Consider the following 20,493-nt stretch of genomic DNA (forward strand, 5'->3'; position numbering starts at 1 on the left):
GATTTTTGACATAATGAATAAAATCAAATAACTCAGGATAGAATTTTTGACACTCAGCTTGTTATTAATGTCTGGTCTTCATTTTTGCTTACATACTCTTTACTATTCACATGCCATACTATCTTTCTCAGTGGTTTCCATGCCAGAGTTACACTGGTACATTTTTTTATCTTGCTGTTTGGAGGTGGCGCAGTGATTAGAACACTGGACTCACATTTGGGAGGATGACAATTCAAACCCGCATCCGACCATCCTGATTGAGGTTTCCCATGATTTCCTTAAGTCACTTCAGGCAAATGCCGGGATGGTTCCTTTGAAAGGGCACAGACGATTTCCTTTCATTCCTAATCAAATGGTACCAATGACCTCGCTGTTTGGTCCACTCTCCCAAATCAATCAACCTACCCTGCTGCTTAAACATAACCAGAACCCTGCTAAATGCACAATTTTCATAGATCAAAGTACCAACACAGGTAGTTCTATTTTGGCACAATTACTATTACATGTTTTGCATTAAAATGGCTCTGAGCTATGGGACTTAACATCTATGATCATCAGTCCCCTTTGTATTAAAAATATCAATAACTTGAAAGAACCTTTGTAACTATGCAAATGGAAACTCTGCAGTTTTTGAGAGGGTTTCAATGACTATGTTAAGTTACTTATGTAAATAAAAAAACTGACACATATTAAGTAACAAAGATTGTAAATATCTTATTTTATACCATTCTGATTGTAATTTTGTTCATATTGTGTACTCTTTTCATGTGAGCTTTGTTTTCTGTTAACTGAGGTAAGTCTGTAATCATGGAAGTGGGATACCATTGATAGCACATCTTTCTTTTGAAACTATATATTTATACGCAAATGGTTAAAAACTTTGGTCATCAAAATGGCGATTAAATCAAAAATAAGGAAAGGCAAACTTTCAACTGTAGTTGACTGATGCATGCCATATTAAAAAATATGGCAGAACAGAGAAATTATTAGCTTCTAAGCAAGCATTCTTTTTCTAGATAAAGTAAACTCTCTTACACATGTGATGTCCTTAGGTTGGTTAGTTTTAAGTAGTTTTAAGTTCTAGGGGACTGATGACCTCAGATGTTAAGTCCCATAGTGCTCAGAGCCATTTGAAACATTTTCTCTTACACATGTAACCATTTTATACTTCCACATGCACCCACTCATAGCTAGAGGTGAGTGGTGGCCTTTCCTTATTTTTTACTTTTATTTCCACCCTGAAATTTCTGTTATTCTAATACAAACTGCAAATAAAACAATTGTTTTTTCTTTAGAGAAATTTTAACAGAAATCAAACTAAGAGGACAATTGTTGATGATATCCCTATGCAGATAACAGGTAGTGTGCCAATAATGTATGCAGGGCAGTTATAACTCAGTAAAATTTATTGAACCAAAACAGACAGAGACCTATCTTATACTGAGCATGACTCAGAACACACTGCAGTCTTTGGTCAAGTCTCAGATATTCCACTTACAATTCGTAAGTGACGTGTATTGCAGAGGGTGTGCCCACGCAGTAATTAATATATTACTGGCATGAAAGAAGATGCATGTTCTATCAAACATCTTTGAGAAATCACAGGAGTGAGACAAGTCTACGGTTAGAAATTAATTGCTTATCTTACATATTTTATAAATGGTTCAAATGGCTCTGAGCACTATGGGACTCAACTGCTGTGGTCATTAGTCCCCTAGAACTTAGAACTACTTAAACCTAACTAACCTAAGGACATCACACACATCCATGCCCAAGGCAGGATTTGAACCTGTGACCGTAGCAGTCGCATGGTTCCGGACTGCGCGCCTAGACATATTTTATATACATGCACTAATACTGTATGTCTCAGTCTTTTATGAAAGATCCTTGGAGTAATTTCCAGTCATAGACTTGAAGATGGAACCTACTGAGTCAGCTTAAATTCTTTTGTAGAGACATCTTCTTAACAAGATGAATGATTATTTTCAGTATCTTACTGGTACGTTTTAAATTGTAGGACATTTCCAGGGGCAGATGTGGACTCTGACCACAATCTATTGGTTATCAACTGTAGATTAAAACTGAAGAAGTTGCAAAAAGATGGGAATTTAAAGAGATGGGACCTGGATAAACTGAGTAAACCAGAGGTTGTACAGAGTTTCAGGGACAGCAAAAGGGAACAATTGACAGGAACGGGAGAAAGAAATACAGTAGAAGACAAACGGGTGGCTTTGAGGGATGAAGTAGTGAAGGCAGCAGAGGATCAAGTAGGTACAAAGATAATGGCTAGTAAAAATCCTTGGGTAACAGAAGAAATATTGAATTTAATTGATGAAAGGACAAAATATAAATATACAGTAAATGAAGCAGGCAAAAAGGAATACAAACGTCTCAAAAATGAGATCGACAGGAAGTGCGAAATGGCTAAGCAGGCATGGCTAGAGGACAAATGCAAGGATGTAGAGGCTTACCTCACTAGGGGTAAGATAGATACAGTGCAAAATGGCTAAGCAGGCATGGCTAGAGGACAAATGTAAGGATGTAGAGGCTTATCTCACTAGGGGTAAGATAGATACAGCCTACAGGAAAATTAGAGACACCTTTGGAGAAAAGAGAGCCACTCGTATGAATATCAAGAGCTCAGATGGAAACCCAGTTCTAAGCAAAGAGGGGAAAGCAGAAAGGTGAAAGCAGAAAGGTGGAAGGAGTATATAGAGGGGCTATACAAGGGCGATGTACTTGAGGACAACATTATGGAAATGGAAGAGGATGTAGCACTGAAAGACCTGAGTCGAAACAAGGCCCCGGGAGTAGACAACATTCCATTAGAACTACTGACGGCCTTGGGGGAGCTCATCCTGACAAAACTCTACCATCTGGTGAGCAAGATGTACGAGACAGGTGAAATACCCTCAGACTTCAAAAAGAATATAATAATTCCAATCCCAAAGAATGCAGGAGTTTCCAGATGTGAAAATTACCAAACTATCATTTTAATAAGTCACAGCTGCAAAATACTAACGCAAATTCTTTACAGACGAATGGAAAAACTGGTAGAAGCCGACCTCGGGGAAGATCAGTTTAGATTCCGTTGAAATGTTGGAACACGTGAGGCAATACTGACCCTACGACTTATCTTAGAAGAAAGATTAAGGAAAGGCAAACCTACATATCTAGCATTTGTAGAGTTAGAGAAAGCTTTTGACAATGTTGTCTGGAATACTCTCTTTCAAATTCTAAAGGTGGCAGGGGTAAAATACAGGGAGCGAAAGGCTATTTACAATTTGTACAGAAACCAGATGGCAGTTATAAGAGTCGAGGGGCATGAAAGGGAAGCAGTGGTTGGGAAGGGAGTGAGACAGGATTGTAGCCTCTCCCCGATGTTATTCAATCTGTATGTTGAGCAAGCAGTAAAGGAAACAAAAAAAAAGTTCAGAGTAGGCATTAAAATCCATGGAGAAGAAATAAAAACTTTGAGGTTCGTCGATGACATTGGAATTCTGTCAGAGACAGTAAAGGACTTGGAAGAGCAGTTGAACGGAATGAACAGTGTCTTGAAAGGAGTATATAAGATGAACATCAACAATAGCAAAACATGGATAATGCAATGTAGTCGAATTAAGTCAGGTGATGCTGATGGATTTAGATTAGGAAATGAGACACTTAAAGTGGTAAAGGAGTTTTACTATTTGGGGAGCAAAATAACTGATGATGGTCAAAGTAGAGAGGATATAAAATGTAGACTGGCAATGGCAAGGAAAGTATTTCTGAAGAAGAGAAATTTGTTAACATCGAGTATAGATTTAAGTGTCAGGAAGTCGTTTCTGAAAGTATTTGTATGGAGTGTAGCCATGTACGGAAGTGAAACATGGACAATAAATAGTTTGGACAAGAAGAGAATAGAAGCTTTTGAAATGTGGTGCTACAGAAGAATGTTGAAGATTAGGTGGGTAGATCACATAACTAATGAGGAGATATTGAATAGGATTGGGGAGAAGAGAAGTTTGTGGCACAACTTGACTAGAAGAAGGGATCGGTTGGTAGGACATGTCCTGAGGCATCAAGGGATCACAAATTTAGCATTGGAGGGCAGAGTGGAAGGTAAAAGTCGTAGAGGGAGACCAAGAGATGAATACACTAAGCAGATTCAGAAGGATGTAGGTTGCAGTAGGTACTGGGAGATGAAGGAGGTTGCACAGGATAGATTAGCATGGAGAGGTGCATCAAACCAGTCTCAGGACTGAAGACCACAACAACAACAATAACAACATCTTACTGGTTTCTGCCTCTATTTCCTGACTGCTCCCTTGAAACAGGCAGTTTAGTAAGTCAAATGCATCCTATAAAATATCCTTGTCTATCCTTCTGCATTCTCTTTTACCCATTCTCTTGCCATATGACTGAAAGCTCAAGGTGCAAAACCTGTCAGGACACACCATTTCAGTCTTGTTGTGAGTGTATTACACTCCATTGCAGAAAGCACTACTTTTGGCAATCCCTGCATAGCTTCCTTTGTGGAAAAAATCACCAGGTATCTGATCTCTTCCATAAATAGGCAATGATGAACAGAGATACTGGGCATGCTTGACCATCCAATTTCAGATCACAATAATTAGCACAAGATTGCTTCAGTAAGTGTTGTAATTTGTGTATCTAGATCATTCCCTTCTCCCTCCATCCAAGAGCAGAATGTATGTCTTCCCAACACATTTTTTATCCTATCATATTCATATCTTCAACCTGGTACAAATCCCCCTATTATTCTTGGATACCTCTCATACAGCATTTTCTCTACATTGCTCCACACTGATTTACCTGATTTACTAGCCATCTCCCCCACTCCCACATACCTTTCTTATGCACATGCACATCTGGATTTGATTGTATGTACAGTAGACAACTGTGTTCATGAATTCCTGTCCCTTTCTCCCTGTCCCTCCCACTTCCTGCCGATCATATCTCCTCACTAGAATCCTCACATCTTGCTTACTCTGCCTATCCATTGCACCCACACCCAAGACAAATACTCCAGCTGAATCATTAAGTTGGGAGAAAGAATGACTGTGTGTGTGTGTGTGTGTGTGTGTGTGTGTGTGTGTGTGTGTGTGTGTGCGCGCGCGCGCGTGCGCTCGCGCGTGCTCGCACACACATCTGTACATCACCTGAAGGAGGATATAATATCCAAAGTTGAGCTAAAGAGATCTTGCGCAGATGCCTATTTGCAGGCCAGTGTTGCCTTTATATGGTAGTAGTTAGTTGTCTGTTATTTATATTATTGCCCAATTCAAAAAGTTTGTCCTTATTTATCAAGGGGGTGTATACTCATGCATAGTATTATATGATGGTTACAGCAGATACTGTTTATATATTCAGCACTCAAAAATAAATTTGACATTTTAGGTTGGCAGACAACTTGATCTGCTAAAACATTATATTATTACATATCTCTACCACTGATTCAGCAAACCAGAACTCGCCTATATTTTTTAGAATGAAATGTTTCAGATAACATTATGTTTCACCTGATATGCATGAAGTTGCAGCAGAAGTTTTGCAGTTAACAGGAACACTGATTCATCCTTCATTGCTGTTGGTGACCATGCCAAAGGCTCACTTGACATATATAGGTAATTCAGCTCCTCTCTATACTGGGTCATAAGTTTCTTTGCTATACATAATAAAAACACAAAGCAGTTGTAGTTGATGTGCATCTACAGCAAAAGAAGATTTCATTTTTTAAACAATTTTCTAATTTTGATGTCACTATAAACTGATACTACATTTTCTTCCTGTAAGTACTGAGTAACAATTTTGTACTTCTATATCCTTAAAAATGAATATTCTTGTCAACATCTATGTGTGTTTAAGATTCCAGAGAGATGTTATGATAACAAAAGTAGCATGAAAATTTTATAACCAACATAATATTTTTGGGTTTTTACAGCTTTGGCATTATGTAAGTAAGATATTTTTTCTCAAAACTTTATGATTGTGGTATTTAATGCACATATACAAAGGACACAAGTTTGTGGAAGATATTAAGGGAAGATGAGTAACTTTCAAGAGCTCAATGATAATGTAAAGATAACTATTTTCTGTTAACTGGACTAAAACTTGCAATCATAGTTGAGAGTAGAAGCAAACCAATTAGAAAAGCAAATTTTATTGAAATATCAAACTTTGGGGAAAAATTGAGCATCCAGTTCTTCTTATTCCATTTCTGTGCTTGGAATCATATTCAGTACAAATTGGATGACAGGAAGGTTTTGCAAATAAGGACCAGGAGGAAGAGATGGCAATTTTCTTTAAAGGAATTTTAGATGAAGATTGTGAAGGCACTATGCACATGAATCTTTGTGTTATTAGTGTGAAAGAAGAAACGAGAATTGTGATGCTACAATTTCGAGAGAAAGAGAATGACATGAAGCTACAGGATGTGAATAATGCTGCTGGAAAGATTCAAGTGAAACTAAGCAAGCTAACAGCACTTGCCAAGCATCACAAGGTAAAGTTGAGAGAGACATTTTGGTGTCACCAAGATGTATTTTCATTCCAGGCAGGACAAATGAAAGGATGTATTTGCAAGCTAAAAATACAACATCAAGAAGCATTTCAAATAATATCTTACTTAGTTGCATGAGTCAAGAAGCCTGCTACTGACTAAGAGATCCAGAGAATATTAGATAAGTGTATCATTAAGCAATCATAGAGTAAGGAATGAATCAAAACTAAACTGTCAGAATAGTATTAGATTTTATTAGATGCTAGAGTAATCATCAGAATCATTATTTCACAAATGAATCAACCTGAGAATTCTGAGAAACTATTACAATGATTTAATGGTGTCAAAACATCTGAGCAGTTTAGACCTCACAAAAAATATACTATATTTCTACATAATGGTAAGAGACACCAATATAAAGAACAGCATTTGTTTTGAATGTGTCATCTGCTGCCTTAATGAGAGCATCTGATCAGGTAAAAGGGCCAGAACTACCTACGTCCATTACTACCTATGTTTATGGTATTTTAATTGGTTCAGCATCATAGGAGGAACATTTTGACAGTTAATATCATCTCCTAAGTGCATTTAAGAGAACTGGACTTAACATAAACTTGCTGAAGGTGGCGTCTGGAAGGAAGCAAATAATATTTCTAGGACGTGTGATTATTGGAAAAGGGACTTAACCTGAAGACCATTGAGAACTTCCACTGAGTGTTACCATTGCTTCCTTGCTGGACACACCCTTTAGTCACGTTATATTTTGAAATTAGTAAAGAGAGATGCAGTATGACCTGAGGAGAGGAGAAGCAGAAAGCTTTTGAAGATATTCATTTTGAATTGCTGGCAGCACACATTCTGACCCACTTGAATTTGGCACAACATTTTACACAGGTTCAGATGGTAGTGAGGATGGGATAGGTTCCCCTCTATTTCAAGTGTACGAGGTCAATAGTATGTGGGCACCACATGACTGCCATCACTAGCAAGACATTAACTTTGTGGGAAACAAAGTACGTCATTACTGAGAGAGAAGAATTGACCATTGTTTAAGCCTTTAGTTAAGTTTTGATTCCATCTGATACATCACTGTGCACACAGACCACAGAGCACTATCATTTTTAATGAAATGTAAACTGAAACGCAATCAGCTGACAAGATAGACACTTGCACTTTAAAAATATTCTTCCTTCTCATCTTGTCTGGTAAGTCTCCTCTCACCCCGGCTTCTGGGCATCTTTGTCAAACTCTCCTCATTTCCTACACCTCACTAGTCCTTTTCCTTCATCCTTCTCCTTTCCCTTTCAACTCTTCTGCCAGAGGAAGGAGCTATTCCCTATCCAATTACATTATACAGTTATAAATAATTTACATATACAATAAATAGACTGTAATGGTCACAGACTAAAGAAAAATATATGTATAAAATTCTTTGTGATCCAGATTAACGGTGATCAAAAACTGAGGTAGCACAATAAGTTCAGTTTTGGATACTGTTAGCTGTGCATCTCATGAGTTAACATGTACGCAAAAATGCTTGCTCCTTTTTATATATGAAATTATATTCTTGTATCATCATCATCATCAACACTTTATCCTTCATATATTGGTGACCCATCACAAAATCCTGTTATCAGTCTGTCTCCATTTTCCCTGGTCTTCTGCATCTCAAAGTAGGTGGCTCAGTGGTTTGTTTGTCTTATCCTTTATCTGGTATATCTACCATCTCATCTCAGAGGTCTTCCCTGCAATCTTTTCCCTTCAGCTTTGCCTGGGATGATCACCATTTCTGAGGTATCATCCTATCGTCGAATTATGTGATCGAAGAACTACAGGATTTGCTGGAAACTTATACTGGACAACTTCTTCTCCGTCCTGAGTTCTTGAAGGACTGATTTGCTGTCTGTTTGTCCATCCCTACTATTTGCTGCAACCTCCTACACATTCACATCTCAAAAGCATCAATTCTTTTGTAGTTCCCTTCAGTGCCACAAAGAAAAACCAAAAACATCAGGGATTTCAGCACTCTCAGCTTAGTATGTCTGGTTAGGGCTCAGTCTTTCCACATCACTGTCAGCTTTGATGTACATTCCCTATCCAGAACAATCCTATGTCATATTTACTGTGTAGAACCACCCTCTCTCTGAACCACTGAGCCCAAGGGGTAGGCAAAGTGATCTACTTCTTCCTATGCTGATATTCTGATAGTTCATCAATAGCTCATAATGACTCAGTTGTGTAATCTTAGACTTTTTATTATTAATTGACTTTTTATCATTAATTGACAATCCTCATTTCTTGCTTTCTCTCTTAATTCTATCCAGTAGTTCCTTCATTTCCATTTGCAGCCCCACACAGTGTGGTGTCATTACTGATGCTTCATCCTCCAATTTTGATCCTACCAGTCCAGCCCTTGAGGCATTTGCTCATAACATATTCTCCATAGATGCTAAATAGAACCAGTGATAGAATGCATCCCTGCCTAACTCCTTTATATGTTTAAAAGGACAACCTGGTTGTTGCCTTACTATCAGAGTAGAGATTTCTGACAAGCATAATAAGGGGGACTGATGACCTTAGCTGTTTAGTCCCGCTTAAACATCCCAACAACCACCAACCACCACCTAAGCATAATAAGATGATCAGGAATACCCATTTCTGTTAGTATGCTCCACAGTTCTTTTCATTTGGCACAGTCAAAAGCCTTGCTACAGTCCAAGAAAAAAAGAACTAATGTAGTATTGAATCCCCCACAATTTTCAGTGATATGTCTGACATTGAGAATCTGCTCTTGTGTTCCTTTATTACATACAAACCCAACTTGCTCTGGTGATATTTCTTTATTCTTGGATAGCAAACTAAAATTGGTGAAGCATTTACTCTGGAAAAAGAATAACAAAAGTTTATTGAAAGTGAATAACTACACTTCTTGGACAATCATCATCAAAGCTCAGGCAATTCTTGTGCTCATTTACACATTTATTCCTGAATGGTGGATGTGACTAATAAAAAATCAGTTTAAACAAATGCAAAATGATTCACAAAAGTAGTTTTACATACATTTTACTTCCTTGTTTAGCCTTCAGTGTGGGGTAACAGTGCGAGAGTATTCAGTAAATTATCTGATTATCTAAATTTGTTAACTGGAAAATAGTGATAGTAGCATAATAAGTTACAAATAGCTACTCATGTCCGAAAGTACAGACACCATATCCATATAAGTATATAGTTCTGGCAATTATGGATATGGATATGTCTGAAAGAAAAGACACCATATCCATACAAGTAGTTAGTTCTGGCAATACCAACTATGACCTTCCTCTTCTGTGCGGATGCACACATATTACCTGAACTCTTACGGGACTTGGTAAGAATGTCTTCCATGAGTAGTGAATGTGTTGGGTAGGGACAGTGTTGGGCAGGGACACTATGAATGTAGTGTGTGGACATATAAGGTGGGAATGTGGGTCTTGCAGGAGGCGTGCATGAGATAGTCCCAGCAATCGCACTGTCCTCTGTGCCCTCGGTGGCTCAGATGTATAGAGCGTCTGCCATGTAAGCAGGAGATCCTGGGTTTGAGTCCCAGTCAGGGCACACATTTTCACATATATCAATGCCCGTCTGTTCTTTCGGACATGTCCAAAAGAACAGACACCATATCCACATAATTATATAATTACTGGTGAGGTGAAAATACTGTTTGCTTCCATTTTCTTAAATTTACATATCTTTAATTTACTTTTCTACTTTGAGATCAGAAATGTCACTTAAGCATCACTCACCTTTCCTTAGGGCAATATCAGCACCTTCATTCTTTTCAATGCTTACATAGAACAAGTGTAATATTATCCATGCTTCCATAATACGAGGGTGGAAATAAATGGCAGCCCCAAAGAATAGCTCTGCTTCCTGCCGATCACCATTTGTTGAATGAAATATACCATACAGTAATAACCTGTAGCCAGAATAAGAAGAGCATACTCTGTTTTTCTTGGTTAAATACATAAATAATTTGGAATGCATACATTTACATAACAAGGACATCAAAGGTGAGCCAAGAAGACTTCAGAATGAATCATTCTGCAGCAGAATGTCACAGCTGAGAGACTTCCTGACATATTATAATTAAATGATACACCCAAATCCTTACATTACATGGGCAATAGTCTTATTGACTGAGTTATCTAAGCATACTTCACCTTTTGACCTTCAATTCTGCCAGTACTTCTCTGTCACTCTCCGAACCCTACAAAAGATCTCTTACATATCCTAGAAGAGCAGGGAGTGTAGATCCAGCAAGCTATGCAAAAGAGAATTTGAAGGGTTTTGAAAGTAGAAGAGATGTGCTGACACAACTGAATCTTTATAGTTGGGTGGAGAGTAGCTCAGGAAGTAAAAAAATTGACCACAAAAGACAACGGTCTGGTTTTGAATGTATTCTAGCACAGAGTTTTAATCTATCAGGAAATTCCAAGAAGAGGTCTTTTCTTATATTTACTGCAATTACCGTATTTATCTGATTATGAGATGATCCTGAGGATATGATGGCTCCTTTTTCTTGAAGAGTCGAACTGACCTTTTTTTTTTAGGTATTATTCTTTCTATTCTTTTCTTCTCAACCCATTTGATAAGTAACCCCTGAAATGGATTATGGGAAACTTTTCACAACTCTTGTAGTGCCTTGAGAATTTTGGGGTAAATTCTAAAGACCCTCATATTTCGACTGTGACGAACATGCGTTATTTTAGAGATGAGTGTGGTAAAGTAGAATTGTGTCCACTGCACCACAATTATGTGTGTGCAGGATGGACGTGTATCGGATGGATGATTGGCATGGGCAGGTAGTGGCCGAGCCTGCCTAAGAAGTTACATGTCCAGCTTAAGGAATAAACGTGTCGTACTCCATGCGACATCAAACATTATTGTGTGAACATTTGGATGTTTTTGAAAGAAGAGAAGAGACAGTTACTTATTCATTCTTTCTCTTACTTCCGTAAGATTTGGGCTGTTGTCTTGTTAAACTTGGAGAGATTTGTAGACTGTATTTATGGACAAATGAATGTGATAGTTTCTGACAGACCGGAAGGTGGCGAGGTTACGAAAAATGTTTTAGTTGTATGAAAACTGGTATGTGTGATGAAAATACAGTGAGATTGAGTTCAAAGTATTATCAAGTGTATGGAGTTATTTTAAAAGTATAGAAAATTCCTCCAAAGTAGCATCTTATCTTCGGAGAAGAAGTTGTGCAGGACAATGCAGCTGCCTATCATGTAAAGAAGATCGGCGAAGCAACTCCAAGTAAGTTCATCTATCCCATTACATTAAACTACTTCACTGATATTAAGTATGTGCTTAAAAAGCTAACATTATATCTATTCTGAATTCAAGCCATTTATTGACTATTCAGATTTTGGTAATACAAGGAGAAATAAAATAAAAAGAATGGAAATGACTTACATTAACTTTTATCTTCACTTCTCTTTTTGCCTAACATCTAAGTCATCACTGTCATCATCATCACTGTAATCCTAATGCCACATCTTCCTTCCTGGCACTCCTCTCATATTATGTCATGTTCTAAACCATCCATGTCATTGGAAATGCAGTACATTTTGAATAACTTCACTGCAGGATTACTTCAAATTCAGCAGTTAAGGACTCATTCGCTAGCATGGATACTCCCCCCCTCCCCGCTCCTTCTCTCCCTGGAGTGAGGGAATAGTCTCCTTGAAGAAGTAACTGACTGTAAAGATAATAGAATGCAGGACTTCATGGCTAGTAATTGTGTTATTGCTGATATTTGTTTTATGGACATAGGACCATTGTCCAAGGCATAATTCTCTGTCAAGTGTTTCATTTTCCAATACAGGAGACATAATCAAAAACGTTAATGTCTAAGAAAGCAGTTACAGCCTCAAACAAGCTCAGCAAACTGAATTGTTCCACACAACAGTTGGTTCATGATGTCATCAGGATGCTGCCTAAGATAACAGTGTCATGCCAACGGAGCCTGTATTGGGGAAGTGTTGGTGTTATTTGTTTTATTTAGTACTAAGGCACACAAATGTCTAGTTTCAATCCTTCATCTTTTCAGCTAAAATTGTTTTTGCAGTTTTGAATTTCTGATGCCTCTCTCTACATTCTACCACAGTAATGTCTAGATCTTGCTAAAACCACAGTGTCAGAGACATGAATTTGGTGTTTTCCTGGTGCCAACATTTGATCTGCCACTGCTGATTTTTCCATCTAACCCAGGTGACAATTGCTCTTCTATTTCTTGGGGTGTGTGTTAATGCTTATTTTGGTAGTTTCTATGTCCTCTTGATGGCAAGTGCAAGGGATTTTATATACTTCTGATGTGGCATGCAGAATGGATTGTGTCCTTTACAGTGTCCAAACATCTTTGGTGTTGATTTAATTACTATACCAATACTAAGTTTTCTGAGTACTCTGGTGATGTGATCTCTGAGAGTTTTTACAAATGGAGGGAAAACTGTCCATTTAGTAACTCATTTTTTCATGAGAAACTCTAGACCTTTTACAGTGTAGAGCCTTATTTATCTTTGTAAGAGTAGCTATTTCTGAGGGAGTTCATAAATGATTGAGCTCATCTTCCAAGTACTGTAGTTCATAGATTCTTTCAGTGTGGTTCACCAATGATTTTGAAAACTCAATTTTTCTGTTTAGAATGACAACTGGAATTGCTATGAAGGCACTACACCATAGTAGGTCTAGAGATTCTACTGAGAAAGAATGAGCTGAAGGGAAAGTTTTCCTCTCATTTGTAAAATCTGTCATGGAGCATGATCATCAAAGTACTCAGAAGATACAGTATAGACACAATGTTTAAACTAATAAGAAAGATGTGTGAATATTTCATCACTACAAAGCTTATTTGAAACTGTAACTGCTTTCTCTGTCACTCAAGCGTCTCCAGCATTGGAAGACAAAATGTTAGGCAGACAATTATGTTTTTGACCATGACCTTATGCCCACAAAACAAATATCGATAATATAACTGTAAAGCTGTCACAAGCTAGTCTTAAAGCAGCTTTTCACAATGACAATTTGAAAGTATGAGCAATCCTCCCAAACCCACCTATTGTTGTCAACCATCACTTTACATCATCATTAGAACCTTCATAACATCATTTGCAACCCATGTAACATTCCTATCCCACTATATGTACCCCAAAGTTTCTACCCCTACAATTGTTCCTGTTGCAAAACCCACTCTGTGCGTCCACTTGCTACCACATACTCCCAGTGCACTACCAAAAATTCTACATCAAAGGCAGAACAACATGGGAACCATGCATGTCACTTACCAACTAATATGTGTTGACTGCATGGGTTTTTACATAGTAATGGCCATCACTAAACTACCTGAGCACATGAATCAACACAGACAAACCCTGTACCTTGAGATACTCAGCAGCCAATTGCTCAGGATGCTCTTCAAAGTGATTAAATGGACTTATGTGAGAGGTACACTACAGGGGCCATTTGGATCCTTCCATCGGGACCCATTTCCCTGAACTATTTAGCCTGGAACTTGTTCTCTAACAAATCCTTGTGTTCAGCCAATGTAATTAACAACCTTCCTCTTCCCCTTGTTGGTAGTATTTAATTTTTTTGTTAATCAATTATGTCTTTAGTAAGTACTTCTTATCATCATTGCTCCTCTCTTGTTCTGCGATTTATTTTCATTTCCCACTGTCATGCTAGTTCTTAATTGCAATGTTCATTTCACTTCTCATCACCTTTCCATTAAATTCATCTTCAAATTTTCACTCTGTACTTCTAGCATGTGTCAAAAATGAGATCAACAGGAAGTGCAAAATGGCTAAGAAGGGATAGCTAGAGGAATATGTAAGGATGTAAAGGCACATATCACAAAGGTACCATAGATACTGCCTACAAGAAACTTTGGGGAAAAAAACAAAAAAACAAAAAAAACCCTTGTATGAATATCTAGAGCTCAGATGGAAAACCAGTTCTAAGCAAAAAAAGGGAAGTTAGAACAGAAAGATGGAAGGAGTATATAGAGGGCGATGTACTTTAGGGAAACATTGTGGAGATGGAAGGGAATGTGGATGAAGATGAAATGGGAGATATGATAATTCATGGAGAGTTTGACAGAGCACTGAAAGACTTAAGTCGAAACAAGGCACCAGAAGTAGTCAGCATTCCATTAGAACTACTGATAGCCTTAGGAGAGCCAGTCCAGACACAACTCTACCATCTGGAGAGCAAGATGTAAGAGACAGGTGAAATACCCTCAGACTTCAAGAAGAATATAATAATTCCAATCCCAAAGAAAGCAAGTGTTGACAGGTATGATAATTATTGAACTATGAGTTTAGTAAGTCACAGCTGCATAATACTAACATAAATTCTTTACAAACGAGTGGAAAACTGGTAGAAGCCGACCTTGGGGAAGATCAGTTTGGATTCTATAAAAATGTTGGAACACATTGAGGCAATACTGACCCTATGACTTATCTTACAAGATAGATTAAGGAAAGGCAAACCTACATTTCTAGCATTCGTGGACTTAGAGAAAGCTTTTGAAAATGTTGACTGGAATACTCTCTTTCAAATTCTGAAGACGTCAGGGGTAAAATACAGGGAGCAAAAGGATATTTACAATTTGTACAGAAACCAGATTGCAGTTATAAGAGTCAAGGGGCATGAAAGGGAAGCATCCAAACATCCAAAATATAATTTTCATCTAGTGTAGGGAGCATTCTCACTGCTTTGCTTGATGTCAGTTGTATGTATGTGATGCTATCAAAAATGATTTATTTTTAGCAAAATTTTTCTCCAAGGGGCTTAAACAATAAGAGGAACATCTGATCAACACTAGGTTCAAAAATACTGTAAACTGTATTTCTTGCCTTGCATCGGTTCTGAAATTTAACTTGATAAATATCCACACTGTACAAAGGGCCAGATATACTGACTCCTGCCAGTATCTAGTTAGCTTTATGAGAGCTTCTGTGCAACAATACCTGTGGTAACCCATTTATAGGTATAATGATAATGAAAGGTTTTACATTCACCTGCAGGAAATGCGTGATATCAGCTTGCTACACATTTTCCAGCCACTGCCACTACATCATTCCAAACCATTGTGGATGACAGTTTACTAACTGTAATTGGCTATACACTAATAAATTAGCTACAGTCTCACAAATTATGGTCACTAATTCTAGAAAATGCAGTCTAACTATTTCACACAATAAAGCCAGGTATTGTTTGCCTACTGACTCATTTCATAACATTTCCCACAAATCACAATTTTGTACATTTTCTGAATATTTTGCATATAAAAATCTATTGTCCTCCTTTTCTGTGTGATAGTAGTAGCAGTAGTAGTAGTAATAGTACTTCAGTCATTCCAGTTGCACTATTACATAATTTTTAGTTCACATTTCACGATTTCATGATTGGGCTGGTAGTTAGAACTCAAAACTTGTTATGAACTTAATTAAATTATGTGCAATTTGTCCTTTCTTTACTTAATTATGATGCAGCACCACAGCCAATGTATTTCAGACTTCCATCTCCATTTCTAATAAATTACAGTCTTTGAATATAATAGAGGGAAACATTCCAAGTGGGAAAAATATATCTAAAGACTAAGATGATGTAACTTACCAAACAAAAGGGTTGGTATGTTGATAGACACACAAACAAACACAAACACACACACAAAATTCAAGCTTTTGCAACCCATGGTTGCTTCATCAGGAACGAGGGAAGGAGAGGGAAAGACAAAAGGATGTGGGTTTTAAGGGAGAGGGAAAGGAGTCATTCCAATCTCAGGAGTGGAAAGACTTACCTTAGGGGGAAAAAAGGAGAGGTATACAGTCGCACACACACACATACCCATCCGCACATATACAGATGCAAGCAGACATATGTAAAGGCAAAGAGTTTGGGCAGAGATTTCAGTTGAGGCAGAAGTACAGAGGCAAAGATGTTGTTGAATGACAGGTGAGGTATGAGCGGCGGCAACTTGAAATTAGCGGAGGTTGAGGCCTGGTGGGTAACAGGAAGAAAGGATATATTGAAAAGCAAGTTCCCATCTCCAGAGTTCTGATAGGTTGGTGTTAGTGGGAAGTATCCAGATAACCCGGAGGGTGTAACACTGTGCCAAGATGTGCTGGTCATGCACCAAGACATGTTCAGCCACAGGATGATCCTCATTATCAACAAACACTGTCTGCCTGTGTCCATTCATGTGAATGGACAGTTTGTTGCTGGTCATTCCCACATAGAAACTTCACAGTGTAGGCAGGTCAGTCCAATGGCCAGCTTCACACATCCGTCCACATCAACCCACCAACAAGCAACAGTACCTCCATTATGACAGCTGCCACCCTTTCCATATCAAACGATCCCTTCCATACAGCCTAGGACTTCATGGCAACCGAATCTGCTCCAGTCCTGAATCCCTGAACCAATACAACAACAACCTGAAAACAGCTTTCGCAACCCACAACTACCCTCCCGACCTGGTACAGAAGCAAATAACCAGAGCCACTTCCTCATCCCCTCAAATCCAGAACCTCCCACAGAAGAACCCCAAAAGTGCCCCACTTGTGACTGGATACTTTCCGGGACTGGATCAGACTCTGAATGTGGCTCTTCAGCAGGGATACGACTTCCTCAAATCCTGCCCTGAAATGAGATCCATCCTTTATGAAATCCTGCCCACTCCACCAAGAGTGTCTTTCCACCGTCCACCTAACCTTTGTAACCTCTTGGTTCATCCCTATGAAATCCCCAAACCACCTTCCCTACCCTCTGGCTCCTACCCTTGTAACCGCCTCCGGTGTAAAACCTGTCCCATGCACCCTCCCACCACCACCTACTCCAGTCCTGTAACCCGAAAGGTGTACACGATCAAAGGCAGGTCCACGTGTGAAAGCACCCATGTGATTTACCAACTGACCTGCCTACACTGTGAAGTTTCTATGTGGGAATGACCAGCAACCAACTGTCCATTCACATGAATGGACACAGGCAGACAGTGTATGTTGGTAATGAGGATCACCCTGTGGCTGAACATGCCTTGGTGCATGGCCATCAAATCTTGGCACAGTGTTACACCCTCCCTTTTGTTTGGTAAGTTACATCGTCTTTGTCTTTAGATATAAATTACAGTCTTTGAATTATATAGTTATGTGTGCTCATGTATGACCTGACCAGAATGCACAATTGCTTTTCTGTGTCTTAAATACTATTTAGAGGAATGGCTGTCTTGGTCTAATCTACTTCATGACCATCAGATTGATACTACTGGAGATCAATGGTCTCTTAGACATGGACACTTCCATCATTTTTGCATTTATTTGGAAGGTTTGCCCTTAATTGAAATATACTATTTAGTAATTTTGATGCCATTTGTAATTTAAAATAACATTAAGTTTAAGCACATAAACTAGAGTGGCTATCCAGGTGGCAGATGTATAATGAATCTTATTTTATGAAAGAAATTCTTTGCAGTTACCCAATTGGATGCCTGATGTCCAAGGAAAGAGCTTCTCTGATAGATTCTCTTGCTTGTGCTGTGTCACTAGTTTGCATGCAGAATAGTGCATAATCAAGCCAAAAATCTGGATTTTTCTTGAACTTTGATATTCTCTACAACAAAGAAAAGGTAGTAGTGAGTGACAAGTAAGCTACTAGAGTACTGCTCCATAACTGTGGGGGAGATTAGTTCAGAGGAACATTTGAGTATTCTGAAAAAAGAAAATTATTTTTGGAAACAAAAGAAATAAAAGAATAGTACAACGTAATTTGTGTCTTACCTGTGAACACAGAAACTACTCTATGATATTTTGCTTTTCTGGTGAACAACTAGTTTGATCCACAGAAAAAGCCATCTGAATGCCACAATAATAAGAATATTTATTCACCATTGAATAATTAACACGTACTACAGAATAATACAAATTCAGGACATCATACAGAATATTCTTCTGAATATATCAAGTAAGAATCATGAAGTTCAGAATTTATAATATAAAGTTTATAGCTGCTGTTTCTGAAGTTATCACTGGAGCCGACTGCAACATCCTGGATCTAGATCTTGCCAGTTGTCCTCTGTATGGCATTGCTGGCAGAGCCTCATATTCTGGTCATGTTGTCATACCATCTTTACTGTGATGGCCAGGTACCCCTTTCCATTGAGTCATTGAGGGTATCTCAGTTCCCTCGAATGAGAGACCCCCATCACTGATCTGTACCTCAGGATACAGAGGACATGGACAATATTTCTCTACTTGAAAGCTCATAGTCCTCAACTTCATAGGTGATATCCAAGCAACAATGGGCATGCTACAGCCAAAAGGAGTGCTTAAGCAACTTTTCTGACAATCTCACTCTCTGCACAGGCATAAAAATCCATACCAAGTTCCACAGGCTGTATTTCATTGGCCAATGCTTGATATCACAGTGTTCTCAGTCCAGGACCCATATGAGAGCCACCTTTCTTGGTTCTTTAGTTCTGACAATGCAGTATTTTATGCAGTTATACAATCATCTGACTGAAATGAGAACAGTGTATCCACTGTTGTTTCGCCTCATGGCCATGGAGTGGAAAGAAGTGTCTTGTTTTACTCTTTTGTATGTGAATGTCATGATAAGCGGAATTTTATCCATATCTCTGTGTTTGACATCAACATACATCAATAACACATCTGTCACAGTCTTATCAAAGTGTCCTGTGAGACCATTCATCCGTGGGTGGCAGGCAGTTGTCATCCTGTGGGAGACGTCACAATACTTTTCTGGGAATCAAATACCCTAAATATGGACACAATTTTCCAACTCTAGAAAAGGTTCACAATGACTAAAAGTAGTTGCCAAACTCATTGTAAAGAACTATTTAAAACCATTGATCATCTTTATTGTGCCGACTGACTACATATACCAGTCTATTGTGCACATCAGGGATTCATTAGTAAGTATATGACTAATAGTGCTATTACTTAATAATGGACCAAGAGTCAGTCTGGACTTATAGTTCACCAAGGAGATGAAAGAAGTACCTAAATTATATTTATTTAAAAATACAGTCAAAACATATCTGTAAAATAATGCATACCACACAATGAAAAGTTACATATAGATGAAGAGTACTAAAGACAGTGACAACTATTATAAGACCTCTGTCACACTGTAATATTTTTTCATAATGTTACAGTTTCTTTCTTTTTAATACATTGATTAAATCTAGATTGCATAACATTAAGCAGTATAGTGATACTTATAAGCCACTTGTGGCCACTGCTGTTTCAGTTTATAAACCTTACATTTACACTACAGCCACAGTTCTCATGATACCTACTTTTGACAAGATAGTTATTGTTAGAACTGTATGCAGATTAAGGTTCTATGTATACCTTGACCCAATGGAAATCCCTGAAGGTTCTCTTTCTTGATGGCATCTGCAGAATGTGATGAATAAATGCGGAAGTCATACATCCAATGACTGTACTGCATGAAAGTAATTTCTCACCATTTCCTGAGCTTAACATGTCTTTAATCCATGTGGGAAACTGACCAAGCTTTTAAGACATGCAAGAAGGGAAGATATGGTGGTTTGGCAGAGGTGTGGCAGCATGGATGTGGTCCAGAAGTTGCCTATAAGTGTGTACAGTATGTGCAGTGATATATGTTGGGAGTCAGAATGAACAATGTACATATATACTTTATATGTTAATAAGTGAATTCATTCCATATAGTTTAAATACACTAGGTAAGAATCAAATGAGATAGTGAATGAGATAGTGCATTTTTCAAGACACTGACCTCAAATTCAAGATTGTCAATGTTTTCCTAAATTAAGAATCAAGGATCTTTATTCACCATAAATCATTTCACAATGATTTGGGTTTTGTCAATTTCATACAAGATAAAGTACATACAATTCACAGTAGTACAATGTGTAGCATTAAATATTAGTTCTAAAATGT

General features: G+C 38.1%; 1 protein-coding gene across 1 annotated transcript in view; it reads right to left on the reverse strand.

Moving 5' to 3' along the window:
• The window catches only part of LOC126278865 (cilia- and flagella-associated protein 70-like), a 37,826-nt gene that overhangs the window by 6,796 nt on the left and 10,537 nt on the right, over positions 1-20,493 (reverse strand). Inside the window, exons 5-7 of the mRNA XM_049979140.1 lie at positions 18,024-18,157; positions 10,285-10,457; positions 5,523-5,668 (exon numbers count right to left, since the gene is read on the reverse strand). Of these exons, the coding sequence (XP_049835097.1) occupies positions 5,523-5,668; positions 10,285-10,457; positions 18,024-18,157 (453 nt within the window). The remainder of the gene's footprint in view (positions 1-5,522; positions 5,669-10,284; positions 10,458-18,023; positions 18,158-20,493) is intronic.

This window comes from Schistocerca gregaria, chromosome 6 (genome assembly GCF_023897955.1).
Source record: "Schistocerca gregaria isolate iqSchGreg1 chromosome 6, iqSchGreg1.2, whole genome shotgun sequence".
Classification (NCBI taxonomy): Eukaryota; Metazoa; Arthropoda; class Insecta; order Orthoptera; family Acrididae; genus Schistocerca; species Schistocerca gregaria.